Here is a 13,441-nt window from a genome sequence, read left to right as displayed (position 1 = left end):
AAAAAAAAAAAAAAAAGATTGTCATGAATTCAGTGCTAGTCTGGACCACATAGTAAATTCAAAGCCAGTCTGAACTACCTAGTGAGACCCTATCTCAAAAACACAAAACAGGGGGGCCAGGGAGATGGCTCAGTAGAATAAGCGCTTGCCTGGCAAGCACAAGGGCCTGAGTTCAATCCCCAGTTCTGAAAGAAAAAAAAAAAAAAAAAAAAAAAAAAACCACAGGGCCCCAAAAGGTGCAACAGTACCCCAATATGCTTCTAAGGAACTCCTGTGTAAATTAGAAAATAATGGTCCCTTTGAGTACAAAAATTACAAAACGGTGCCCCAACTCCCTAAAATTGCAGCATCCCACATGGAGTGTGAATTTATTGAGGTGCTGTGCAGCCCACCTTCTCCCTCCTCCGCCCTCTTTCCCCCAAGCTTCCCCTCCATCCACACCCTCCTGGCCTCTCCTCCCCTTTCCCCCTCTCTCTGCCTCCCCACCAACCCCACCTCCTCAGAGCCAGAGCCGAAGATGAGCAGATCGAAGGGGATGGCGGCCACCATGTCAATGAGAAACCAGCCCTTGAAGTAGTGGACAGCAATGCGGCCGGGGTGGCTGACCACCTCCTCGTTGGCATTGACATAGGTGGTGCGGAAGTTGATCAGGATGTCCACGATGAACATGATGTCCACAATGAGGTCCACCACAGCCAGTGGCTGGCAGGCATAGCCGCAGTCCGGGGCCTGGGAGCCCTCTTCAGTCTCCTTCAGCAGGAAGGCGGCGGAGTAGGGTGTGAAGACAGCCGTGTAGATGACCAGCAGCAGGATGAGCCAGTCCCACACAGCCTTGAAGGGGCTGTAATGCAGGATGGTCCAGCGGTGGATGCGCGGGGCTTGCAGCTTGTACTCGGGGAGCACGTCAGCGCCCAAGGACAGGACCTGGGCGTGTGAGGAAGGAGCAGGTGAAGGATGGGGACAGGCTTTGGAGCTCAAGGGTAGGGCCAAGGAGAGTAAGGGGAAGCCAGAAGGTTTCCATCAGAATGTTCACCCTCAACCAAGCTACCAGAGCTACTGAGCACCCCCAGAGCTGGGCACTAGGGTTCCCAGAATGCCACATGGCAGAGTCCTCTCTGCTGCTGGCGCCACACGGTTCTGACAGCTCCCAGATATTCAAAATCAGTGCTCCCTTCAGTGCTCCCTGCAGTGCTCCCTGCAGTGAATCCTGGTATTACCACCCACTAGCAATTCAGACCAGACCCTCAGACTGTAACAGGCACCATGCAACCTTCCCACACCCCCAAAACCACATGCGCACCCTACACACACACATATACCCATAAGTTCATTCCAGAAAGGTATTCAAGGACCCGCGCTCTGAAGCTGGGCAATGGCCCCAGGAGCCAGAGTCCTGACACACAAAACGGCCACTGGATTTCACAGCCAGGCCCTTCGTGCCACCAACCCAAGACAACAGCCAGAGTCTGAGACCCCTCCTTTGGGGGACAGGGAACAAGACACTCCCACCTCCTGCTCTCCTAACCCCCTCTCTGCCCAGGATAGCCTCTCATACTTTTAAAGGGACACAGAGAACACAGCTCAGCACCGAGGCAACCATGATGGGACACACACGGGACGCCATGGGGGTGGCACACAGCCTCCCAGACCAGGCAACAATAGTCATAGCACACCTTCTTCCAAACCAAACCAGGGAAAATTAGGCCAACCCTCCTCCCTCACTGTTCCAGAAGCCTGTGTGTGCTCCTGTTCGCCTGCCTTTGCACACAGAACCGTCTCTCAACCCAACAGCCCCTTCCCGAAGCCCCCCACCCTGGAGCCTGTGACCCCTGAGCAGCTGGAGCCAAGGACTTCTCCAGACCCCAGAAGCACGGAGTCCCAGGAGTGGGCACCCTCGGGCCTCCAGGCTTGGAGGAGTCCCAAGGACTCCAGTTCATATTCAGGCACAGTTCCCCAGGGCCCTGTACAGGTAGGGCTATTTGGAGAGTACTTCCTTATGGGAAACAACTGGGAGCTAAGATGAGTCATAGTTAGGAATTTGGGGTAGACACAGAGCCCCTGGAGAAGGGAGAAGCAGCTTGGCCCTGGGGCAGGCAAGGACCCTGTGGACAGCCTCCAGCCCACTATCACTTTTCAGTAAGTCAAACGGCAAATGTGCTAGTACAGTGGCCTTTCAGGGGTCAAGCAGGAACTGAAAATGGAACTGGCCAGGACCCCAGAGACAAAGGTCAGAAGATGGTAGTTGCCCTGGGATAGGACTCCTCTCTGCACTGAGGTATCAGGCCCTAGGGGCTTTGCTGGAGCACCCAGGACGGCAGCTCCCAAGTCTTCCCACAGCACCACATACTACTGGGATACAAGGTCTGGATCCACCAGCTTCATCTGCCCAAGGGTCAGCCTTAGGCCAGTCCGGAACCCAGCTGATGCATTAGCCTATAGAATTCCGGACTGACTCTAGGTCCTGTCCTGTGGGTGAAAAGAACCCTACCTACACCTGTGCACCTGTGACCCTGGAAGGAGCCCGTAAGCCCAGGCACAGGGAATCGGGGCAGATGGGTAGGGTGACAGGGGGGCAACTCTCAGACTCACCTCAAGCCCCTTCTAGGCTCTAAGAAAGAAGAGTCACTTGGGAAAGAGAGGTGGCTGCAGCGGGGGTCACCCACCTGGGTGACTCACTACCTGTCCAGTGCTCTCTGGCTCCACTTCCTCAGATTCCCTGAATGGAGGCCAAACTTCCTCTGCCCACTTAGGGTCCACCCCCAGCACAGAGGGAGGAGGCCAGGGCCTCAGTGCCAGGCCTGGCTGCTGCTCACCAACCTCTTGGTGTCCCTGCCCAAGGGCTCTTCACCTCCCTCCATCTCCCTACCATCCTAGGGGTGCTCATCTAATTCTCATCATCCCTCTCCTCCCTTTGCATTTCAAGCCACAGGAGCAAGTGGGAAAGCTCCCCCAGGAAGGGAGGCACTAGAAACCCAGGTCCTGCAGGCCAGGAAGACAGCGAGCAGAGGGAGACCCCAGGGCTCCCCAAACCCCCTGCTTCCTGGAAACCCTCTCGCCACACTGGAGCCAGAGCCCTCTGGGCCGCAGGCCTCCTCTCATGCCCCCGCCCCAAAGGAGGGGTAAGGACAAGGGTGTCACCTACCTCCTGGGCCACCAAGCTGGAGATGCGAACTGCCCGCCTCACTCGGCCTGTCTGGGTCCTGGGCCGCAAGGCCCCTACCCCACTCACCTTCCCCGCTTGGGCCGCCATGGAGGGCTTGGTTGCCCCCAGCCTGCTTGCCTTGGGGCCTGAGGCCCTGGCCAGCACCTGACTGGAGGTCCAGCAGCACTCCCAGCCTGGGCAGCGCCCCCAGAGCTGGCCGAATGGCAGCTGGGACCGCCGCTGGCATGAAGCCAGGGTGGCAGGAGCCAAGCCCCAGGGCTGGGGTCACCTGGGCAGTGCGTGTGGGCTGTAGCCTGTTGGGCTGGCGCTGCCCATGGCCCCCTGGTGTGGGCCCGGCTGCCGGGGCACTGTGCTCTGCTCTCCTGCCGCCAGCCCAGCACTTGCGGTGGGAACCGAGGTGGCTCCTCCGGCCTGCCCCTCCTCCTCCCAGGTCCCCACCCCACCACACTGGGCTCCCCCGCCCTGCCCGTGCCCGCCCCTACACCCGGTGCGCAGCCAGCCCCCTCCGGCCCCCTCCCCCGCGGCCCGCTCCCGGCTCCTGCTGCAGCCGCTCCCGCAGCCCATGCCCCTCCCCCTCCGCTGGCAGCCCGGCCTGTCACGGCAGATTAATGGTCTCCCCGACACCCCCGCCCCGCCAGGCCAGTGCCGAGCCAGCCAGAGTCAGACAGAGACACCCAGAGATGGAGAGACGCCCGGTGACTGGCAGGGCACTGCACACAAACACATAGAGACGCACAAGCGCAACCCACAACACGCAGGCACACACAGCCGTCACAGGAGCAAGGCGCGTGCCAGGGGCCCTGGTGGGAACGAAGACCCAGGAACCAGTGGGGAGAGGCGGAGGCTTCCAGATAAGGACCTGGGGTGAGGGGGACGATGCCCTGGAGTCAAGGCCAAGGGGAGGCAGGGCTGGCAGGGACCCAGGGAGCCAGAGACAGCAGGACCAAGGCCAGGATGCTGGCCAAGGAGGCGGGACCAGGGCCGCTCCCTCACTTGAGCCAGCCGGGCAGCCGCTATGCCCAAGGCCAGAGGGGGCAGCTGGGGACAGGGTCCTCTGCTGTCCCAGCCAGGGATCCCACTCCAACCCTCCATTTGCCTCCAGGCCAGGGTGTAAAGAAGGGGCTGGGCTGGCCTGGGACCACCCTGCTGCCCAGAGGGGACCACAAGAAGGCTGGCTGACAGTAGTTGAAGCCCTGAGGCATGTGGTTCTCTCTGGCTGGTGATTCAGGGACCTGGACCCTCCCCCGCCACCTCCCTTGGAAAAGAAACACCTCTCTGCTGTGGGACAAGGCAGCACCTCCAGGTCACCTCCCGCTGCCAGCTGCCACCTCCTGTATCTCAGCCTGGGAGAATCAGGACCCTCCTGACCTTGACCCTTGCGGCCCCTTCCAGTTAGAAGCTCCTGCTGTTGGCCTTTCCCACCTGTCCCAAACTCCCTGCGTCACCAACCTGAGTGTCTTGACTCACCCTGTCTGCTCCAGACAATCACCGATTGCCCCGCCCGTGTCTGCTGTCCCAGGGCCACCTCCCCTCCAGTCTCCCTCTCTCTAGGGCTCATGTCCCCATCCTCACCACTGGCTCCTCACCAACCAGGCTCCCCCACCCTTCTGAACCACAGCCTGCTCCCCATCCTTGCCCTGGAAGTTCCCCCCAGGGAAGGAGGAACCAGGCAACAGGGCACCTACCTGGGTGACCTTCTCAGTGACATTGTGGGTCCGCTCCTTTATCTTGGGTGCTATGATCTCCCGGTCACTAGTGGGCGAGGCCAAGAAGGGGTCACCCTTGAGGTCCACAAAGTTGAGGGTGATTTGGGGGATCTTGCTAATGGTGCGGTAGCGCACGAGGTCCGAGTCTGAGGTGGAGTTTAGCAGGCCACTGCGCAGGGGGTGCATGGCCCCTGCGGCGGAGAGGCAAAGCCGGGTCAGGAGGGCCAGCCAGGACCAGAGGACAGTCAGGCATTCAACGCTGGGGCCAGCGTGCAGCCTGGGCCCTGCCTGGCTGTAGAGTCTCACTCAAGACTCGCCACGAGCACTGGCGAGATAGCTCATCAGACTAACCACCTGCTTTGGCAAGCGCAGGGACCAGGGTTTGACCCCCGGTCCTGCATGCCATGCAGACCCCACCTCCTGGGGTGTACTAAGCCAGTGAATAAGTCTGGGCCTGGTGGCGCACACCTGTAATCCCAGAGCTGGGAAGGCTGAAAACAGGAGGATCACTAAGAGTCCAAGCTTCATAGTGAGACCCTGTACCAAACACATAAGTGGAAAAGAGAGAGACCCAACACAGCCAACTCCCTCCTCATCTTAACAGAAGCGAGGCATAAGCCGCCAACAGATGCAGCAAGGGCCCGCTCAATGGGCAATGCCACTGCCAGGGGCCAGGTGATGCCAGGAGCCCGTGGCCTCTCCTGCCCTTCCCAGTACCCACAGTTGTCCCCACCCCAGGACATCCTGGGACAGCCAGCTCCATGAGGCAATAAGGGCTCTGCAAGTGGAAGAATGTAATGGGATGAATGGATGTTTAATAGAGTAAAAGGCCACTTAATGAGATTAAATAAGTGCTTAATAGGATTTCCATCCCCCAGGCTCCCAGGTCCCCAAGACACGGGGAGAGGGTGGAGGTCTGGCGAGGAGAGGGCAAGGCGGCTGGCCAGGCATGTGCCCTCACCTGTGCTGGCGTGGCGCGGGGGTGGAGGCTGCGCCCCTGCACGCATGGCCTCGATGTCATCAGCCGAGGAGGCACGACGGACGCTGGCGCAGCTCTCCCTGGAGCGCGTCCGAGCCAAGCTACAGCTGGAGCCCGAGGCATCAGGGTTGAGGCTGTGGGCCCTGGGCGAGGTGTGTGGAGGGCCTGGCACACTAACAGGTGGTGAGCCTGGGGCCACCAGCGCCCGCTGCTCCTCTGCCGGCCCCACTACATGGTTGTTCAGGGCTGACACTTCGTCCAGGGCCAGCGACTCACTGCTGGGTGCCGCGGGCGTCAGGTCCACATCGACCACCACAGCCCCCGGGGCACCAGTGCTGCTTGTACCCCCTGGCCGCACTGGCCGCACTGATGACGACTCCCTGGCAGTCAAGGCCAGCAGTGCAGGAAGCTTCAGCCGGAAGGTCCTGGCGCGACCTGCAGAAGGAGAGAGCCCAGTGGTGGGGGTTCCGCAAGCTGTGGAGAGGGCACCAGAACTGGGGATCTGGTTCTAAGGGACCGTGCCCGCAGAGCCCCAGCCCCATGCCCAGAACTCGATTCCTAAAGACCAGCAAATCTTACTGAAGCCTAATTCTAATCCCACTTCCAGCCCAACTTTGGGATTGCTAAATCCCCCGTGATTCTCATAACAGTACCAGTAGGTACCATCAGCACCTTTTTAAAAAAACTTTGTTTGTTGTTGGAAACAGGGTCTCACTATGTAGTTCAGGCTGTCCTTCAACTCATTATGTAGCTCAGACTGGCCTCAAACTTGCAGTGATCCTCCTGCCTCAGCCTCCCAAGCACTGAGATTGCAGGCCTGTGCCGCCACACTCGACCCATCAACTCCTTTTTATAACACAAGAAACTTGAGCCTAGATCCCTTAGTGACCTGCCAGGGAGCACACAATCAGTGCTGGCCCTCAACTGGAGAAGGAATGATGATCCTGGCTCAGTCCCATTCCCCAACAACTGGAAGCCAGCACCCGTAAGGCTGGTGTCATTAACGTTGTTGGGGAGTTTGAGAAACCAAGATGTGAACAGTTTTGTCCTGGAAAAATTAAAGCAAAGAGGCCATGGGGGAGGGGCACAGGTCCTGCCTTTGGGTCGGGAAGAAGTGAGGCTTCCTGGACCCCCTGGACCTCCTCTTCTCCACCAGCCAGCACCACTTGGGGAACTTGGCTAGGCCAGGATCAAAGCCCAGAGGGCAAGTGCTCCACAGAGAGAGAGGGATCTGAGATCATGAGACACAGCTTCCTCACAAGTGGAGAGAGCAGCCCTCCAGTGGCCGGGGCCACCTGGCTGCTCCAACCAGCACAGAGGACAGTGCAGACTCCCTGCCCTGAGGATTCCTGGTTCTGCACCCTGTGCCTCCATCTGTCTGCCCCACTTACCGGGTGCCAGCCAGCTGGTGGGGGGGCCCCGGTGATTGGTGTCTCGAGCCGGGGACCCCACCATGTCCTTCTCCATCACCACCTCGAAGTTCAGGATGAACATGATGACAGCTCCATCTTCGTTCTTCACGGGTACCACATCCACCAGACACAGGAAGCAGCTCCCTGCAGAAAGTGGAGGACACCACCATGGTGGCACCAGGGCCCTGCAGGCTGCAAAGCTGGCTAGGAGGGACCCCCAAGCCCAAAAGGGTCCAGCCACGTCTGCCTGCCCAGACCCCCTCCCACAGCCCCCAGGTCCAGCCAGTCCTTGTCTGGGCCCTCACTCTTCTCCACCGTCTCCTGCCTTCTGTTCTCTGCCTGCCCTACTCCTCCAGCCCTCTTCCCCTAAGCGCTTTCCTCTAAGTGGTTTGTGATCCCTTCTTTCCGTGTTTTCACCTGTTCCCCAGTCCTCATCCAAAGCACTATAGCTCCGTGTTCAAGCCCACAGTTATCATCTCAGCACTCCGGAGGCTGAGGCAGGAGAACTGCCATGAGTCCAAGCCCAGCCTGAATTACAAAGGGAGACTCAGTCTCCAAATACCAAATAAGAAAGCCCCACAGGCTCTACAGGCCCTGCATCTCTGCCTCTGCTCTTCACTGGCGTGTACACTGCTTCAAGCTGAGTAATACCCTGTGCCTCATTTTCCTCACCTACAAAATAGGAATGAAAGTAACTTTTCCCAGGTATTATAAAGATTAAATAAGCGGCCACGTGTAAGTGCCTGGTGCAAGGCCCCGGCCAGAGCGCTATGGACACTTGGCCGCTGCTATCTGGCTCTGCCTCTGTCCTCCGAAGACTGGTTCCCAAGCATGGTGTCAGTGGAAGAAGATAAGCACAGAGTCGGAAGTGAGGGCTTCAGAAGCCTACAGCACCCCGGCATTGCCACAGCAGCCAAGCGCGCGAGCTTGCGTCTCGCAAAAGCGCTGCTCTGTGACGTGGCAGAACTGAAGAAAACTGGTCCTTCGCCAAAGCCCTGCTTCTAGACCCTTCATTTGTGTCTCCCTGGCTTCCTCCCTCTCCTTGATTTGTGTTCCCCACTCCTACTCTATCCCTGTCCCCCAGAGCCTCCTACCAGGCCAGGTCAGCTCCCCTCGACTACCTGTCAAGGGCGCCCCACCCCCAAGCTGATTTCTAAAAAAAAGCCCAGCTCTGAGCCCTGCCTCCAAGAAGTCATGCTTGGTGAATCACAAGGACACAGTGACACCCTGCTCGTCCTCCAGGGGACCCGGGCATGCTCCTCTTCTCCCATCTTCGGGGGGCTTTCTCTTGCTTCCACCTCTCCTCTTGCTCTGCCTTCTGTGCCTCCAAATCTCCACGTCCCCTCCCCAGGGCCTCACACCTGCAATAATGGGAGCTGGCCACAATGGGTACCCACCGTGGTCATGGTGGGGTCTCAGGTGTGTGGTCCCATGCGGTCTCCTCTGCTCACCTCTCTCCCCTGTGCACCTCATCACCCCAGCCCTGTCACAGGCTGTGGGGGTGGAGACTGGGGATTTGAGTCAGGGCAGAGCTGACACCCTTGGACCAGGAAGTGGTGGTACCTGGTACCTACCAGCCGGGGGTTGGGGGCAATGTCGCAGGCCAGAGGGGACACACACCTGGCTCCCAGGAGATGCTGGCCATATAGACAGACAATCCAGTGCAACAAGGTCCAGAAACCAGTTTCACAGGTGACACCAAGGTGAACCGGAGCTGGGAGGCCCCACATCCGGCCACTCACCGCATCCCAGGCCCTCTCAGCTTGGTCTGGGGACTTGGGCTCAGGGGCTCTGCCTAGGTCTCCCTCCAACAGCCATGCTTGTCCCCTGACCTCCAGCCTCTGACACACAGCTGTGGTGTTGGACCCAGCTGGAGCCCGTTTGGCACCCAGACAGCCGCCTGGAGTTTATGCCCTAATATGGTCATGGCCGGCAGCGGCCTGAGAAGAGACTGGCCTCATCTGCACTAAGGAGAGCCCGGACACCCAGGAACCTCAGCTCCAGAGAGCCCAGCAGGGCTCTCCAACACTTGGGTCTGGAGACAAGCAGACCCCATCCCTTCCAGGTGGCTGGAGACTCTGTCCCTAAGGCAGAGTCCCAGAAATTCTGACTTTCAGTCAGTGGTGCCCTATGCCCAGTTTAGGCTGTGCAGCAAAAGAAGCCAGCTCTGCATTCTGAAGCCCACTCAGACAGGGACCCTGGCATCTCAGATGGTGACCCCAGGACCCTCACATCAAAAAAAAAAAACTCTCAGTGCAGAAAATCCAGGATAAGCCCCCCTCCTGGCACAACTCTCTCCCACACCCTGAAACACATTCACTCGGATACCCCAGCTCCTCTCCCTTTGTTGACATTCGAGAAATTTTTCCTTTTATATAATCCTGTCAAAGCCTGGTTATTCCAAAAATGTGACCCTCCCCAGCCCTGGCTGATGGCTGAGGCAGAGAGAGATTAGTGGAGAACTGCTGGGAGGAAAGAAAGTGGGGTCTCCGGAGGGCCCAGCCCTGTGGCACTGATTCACCTATCTGGCGGGTTTGGTTTGCAAGCTGCCATACCACCTGTGTCCGCTTTTCTGCCACACCTGCCAGCCGGACCCTTCCCCACCACTGACCAGGAGCAGGAGAAGTGGGGTTTCCTGGGGGCTGAGGAAGGTCAGGCAGGCCAGAGGCAGGGCCCAGGAGTGCGAAGCAGGGCATAGGCACAGAGCAAACGGCAGCCAAGGATGTCCTGGGGGTGTAACTGCTTGGTAGAGGCAAAATGCTGAGAGGTGGCCAAGCAGTGCCAGGAGCATACTGACCGCCCAGGGTGCCTGTGCACCCCGATCCTGCCTCACCCAGACCCCAGTCCCTCACCTGCACCCCTCCCCTCCCACTTGCCCAGCTCACCCAGGGCAGCTCCGAGGCAGCCTTGGGAAGGGCCAGACAGCAGGGAGACAGGGGAGGCTGCAATTCCGCTGAGAGCCACTCTGGGGCAGGCACGGCCCACACTCCTAGGCGTGGGAAGCTGGGGAAGGAGGGGGCAGCCGGCGCAGCTGCAGGGGGTCAGCGGGACCCGGGATTCCCCTTTGGGGGGGGAAGGGGACACAGGCTGTGAAATCAGGTGGCCTTTGTGCACTCTTATGGCTCTGGAGGGTCCCGGAGCCAGTCACTCACCCTCCCAGCATGCTCATCTACGAGAGCAGTGATCACACCCACCCCACGCCACAGGGGGTGCCGGGCGTGGTGACACACACCTGCAATACTAGCACTCAGAGGCTGAGGCAGAAGGATTGTTGCAAGTCCGAGACCAGCCTGGGCTACAAAGTGAGCTCAAGGCCAGACTGAACTGCAGGAGAGAAATGATATGGTGGCAGGATGAAGCCTGGCTCCAGGGAGGCTCCATAAACTAGAGGAGAAGAGGACACTGTGGGTGGCTCTCGCCATGGACAGGTGCCCTGGGCCAGCCCAGCTCTGTGGCTGATGCCAAAGCACATCCTGCCACCCTCTTCCTGTCCGCCCGCCCGGCCAGTCTAGAGAGACCCAGCTTGGGCTGAGGAGCCCTCCCGGCTTGGCCTTATGGAGATGGAGACCCAGAAAGAGAGGCAAGCATAGACTGGCAGCCACATGCCAGCAAGCAGGCGCTGTCTCCCAGCAGCTTCAGAGGTCATGAGGCTCACTGAGCAGGGAAAGGCTGGTTGGAGGGTGCTCCAGGAGAAGGAGGCCTGACCACATCTGGGCACGGCAGGCACAGCGGACGCAGCTCCTCTGGACCCCGCGGAAGGTCCATTTCCAGAACACAATACCTGGCTGGCTTTCACATGGTGTCTGTGCGCACTCGGGGAGGCGTCCCTGCCCGGTGTGCCTGCCCAGCACCCCCAAAGCCCCAGGGTCAGGGATACCACCAGCACCACGTCAGGCACAGCTGGCCCAGGCCAGGCCCTGGGAGGAGCCGCATGTGGCTTGGACAGCACCCAGTAGGAGGGAAGCAAAGGGCCTGAGTGGCCTTGGCAGGCTCCTGGGGTTGGCACCGCAGCTGTCCCACGTATGAATCGGGTTGGCTCCAGGCTCCCTCACTACCCCAAGGATCTCATGGGGCGAAAGGTGGCCCACGAGACAGCCCCCATCCAGGCAGTTCAGTGCACAGGACAAGACAGAAAGAGAAAATAATCCAGATGGCTGAGCAGCCCCTGGAAGCCGAGCCACTCTGCCCAGTCATCAGGAGCCCTGGGCTTTGCCCTCTCCACTGTGCTGCGTGGCTATCGGCAGATCATCCACCTCTCTGAGCTTAAACTGTGCGTAGAGTGGGGACAAGTGATTTCTGTGCTGGGTATACCAGATGAGGTGACAGATGGCCTTACAGAAGCATCCAGAGCCATAACTAGGCAGTGTGGCGGGTCCCTGCAGGGAAGGTGACCTCGAGCATCTCGTCCTGGTCACCTCCCTGCCTCCCTCTGAGAAGGAGGAGCTGTTCCCAGAACAGGCCCAAAGTCATGCTGAGGGCAGGAGGCTGGGGCCACAGTCAGTCGGCCCTGTCCGCCCCCAGGCAGAAGCTGTCTCCAGAGCCGCAGCCCAGGGCTGTGCAGTGTCAGGTTATATTTAGCCTGGTGGCGGCGACAGGAAGATGCAGCGGGAGCTGCTCCTGGCCAGGGGCCACCGTGTCGCTAACACCGCTCTCATGGGCAGCCAGGAGCCTAGGGAAGGCAAGAGACATTGCAGGCCCAGGAGATGGAGCTGGGGAGCCTTGGGCTGCCTCTGTGTGTGTGTGTGTGTGTGTGTGTGTGTGTGTGTGTGTGTGTGTGTGTGTAAGAGAGAGACTGTGCTTCTGCAATGGAGCCTTGGGGAACACTCTCTGTTGGGCAGGGTTGGGGGCCCCAAGTCAGACCCCATCTGTCACAGAGGAAGCACCTCCAGACCAATTTCTCCTCCTGCTTTCCAGCCACCCCATCAATGATCTTCCTCTGAGGGCACCTGGCCCTGCACCAGAACCCTGGCATGCCAAAACACTCCTCCTGAGAAGCCCTGGGAAGGTGAGACAAGGTCATAGTGACCTGAGAAAGCTGCCCCACCACTCAGTTCACAGTCCCTGGGGACTGGCCTCACTGCCCTCCTACCCAGCATCAACCGGCCCCTCCTGCTCCCAGCACCCTGACCCCTCTTTCATCTAACTCCTCTCCACCCCTCTTGAAGACCTCTGCACAGGTCTTTTCTGAAAGCTCCCTGGGAAGGTTTCTAAAAGCACACCTCTTACACAGGAGCTCTCCACAGGCTGGCTTCTAGAGTAAGCTTCCCTCCAAGCTTAGCATCAGGCATGAGGCCAGAGGACCTGGCTTCAGGGCAGCCGCTGGGTGAACATCCTTGGAGAAACTGCCAGGGTCCCCTGGGTGGTGCCCTGTAGTTCTGACAGGCGTGAACACTGTGCCCTTACCCTCATCCCTCCCTCCTAGGTACAGGCCCAAAGATCACCCTCTCTGGACAAAATTCACCCATTTGAAACCCACAGCGTCCCCAGTTCCATATCTGGATGGCAGACAAAGGCACCATGAGAATTCACACTAATCTGGTCATCAGCTACCATGAAATAGAGACTGAGACCTGGATCTGGGGCGAAGAGGAGCGGAAGCAGAGCTGCACCAGCTGTGATACGCCTGAGCCTCAGGTCCCTCCAGACCCCTTTGTTGTGACCCCACACACATAACCTGCCCACAGAGATACCATGCCTGGGAAGGGACATTCTGGGGCTCCTTGCCCTCCTCTGGTGCTTTGGAAGCTTCCAGATAGAACTATATGTTGGTCCCCAGTGTACCCCAGCAAGCCTGGGGAGATAAAGCCTGTCCCGATTCCAGCTGTGTCATAGGTCACTGAGTGGGCCACACCTTCTTGATCATTAAGCCAACAATTCTTCTCTGGCTGGCCATCTCGTGGGATTCTGAAGGAGCCATGAGCAAATCCAGGTGCCAGTGTAGACCCCTGTACACCAGGCGGCACATGCAGCACTGAGCCACATGACAATCCAAACCCAAGCCAGAAAATGGCCTTACTGGCAGACAATAGGGTCATCTCCCTAGACGGCTGACAAAATCCACAGATGAACAATTAGAGCTGAGAAAAGATTTCAGCAGGGTGACTAGATACAAGATCAGCCCACAAAAAAAAAAAAAAAAAAAACAAAAAACAAACAGCAACAACAAAACATAGAAAAGAAA

At 58.9% G+C, this 13,441-nt stretch overlaps 1 protein-coding gene across 2 annotated transcripts in view; it reads right to left on the bottom strand.

Moving 5' to 3' along the window:
- Kcnh2 (potassium voltage-gated channel subfamily H member 2) overlaps nt 1-13,441 on the bottom strand; it is a 31,609-nt gene that overhangs the window by 6,928 nt on the left and 11,240 nt on the right. Inside the window, exons 3-6 of one of the 2 annotated variants that reach the window (XM_004629002.1) lie at nt 7,240-7,404; nt 5,831-6,283; nt 4,849-5,060; nt 496-924 (exon numbers count right to left, since the gene is read on the bottom strand). In XM_004629002.1, the coding sequence (XP_004629059.1) occupies nt 496-924; nt 4,849-5,060; nt 5,831-6,283; nt 7,240-7,404 (1,259 nt within the window). Of the gene's footprint in view, nt 1-495; nt 925-3,142; nt 3,599-4,848; nt 5,061-5,830; nt 6,284-7,239; nt 7,405-13,441 lie in introns of those variants that run through there. The other variant, XM_004629003.2, reaches the window with a different exon arrangement.

Source organism: Octodon degus, unplaced genomic scaffold (assembly GCF_000260255.1).
Source record: "Octodon degus isolate 3935 unplaced genomic scaffold, OctDeg1.0 scaffold00027, whole genome shotgun sequence".
In the NCBI taxonomy this organism is placed as follows: Eukaryota; Metazoa; Chordata; class Mammalia; order Rodentia; family Octodontidae; genus Octodon; species Octodon degus.
This window is presented reverse-complemented; position numbering and strand designations above follow the sequence as displayed.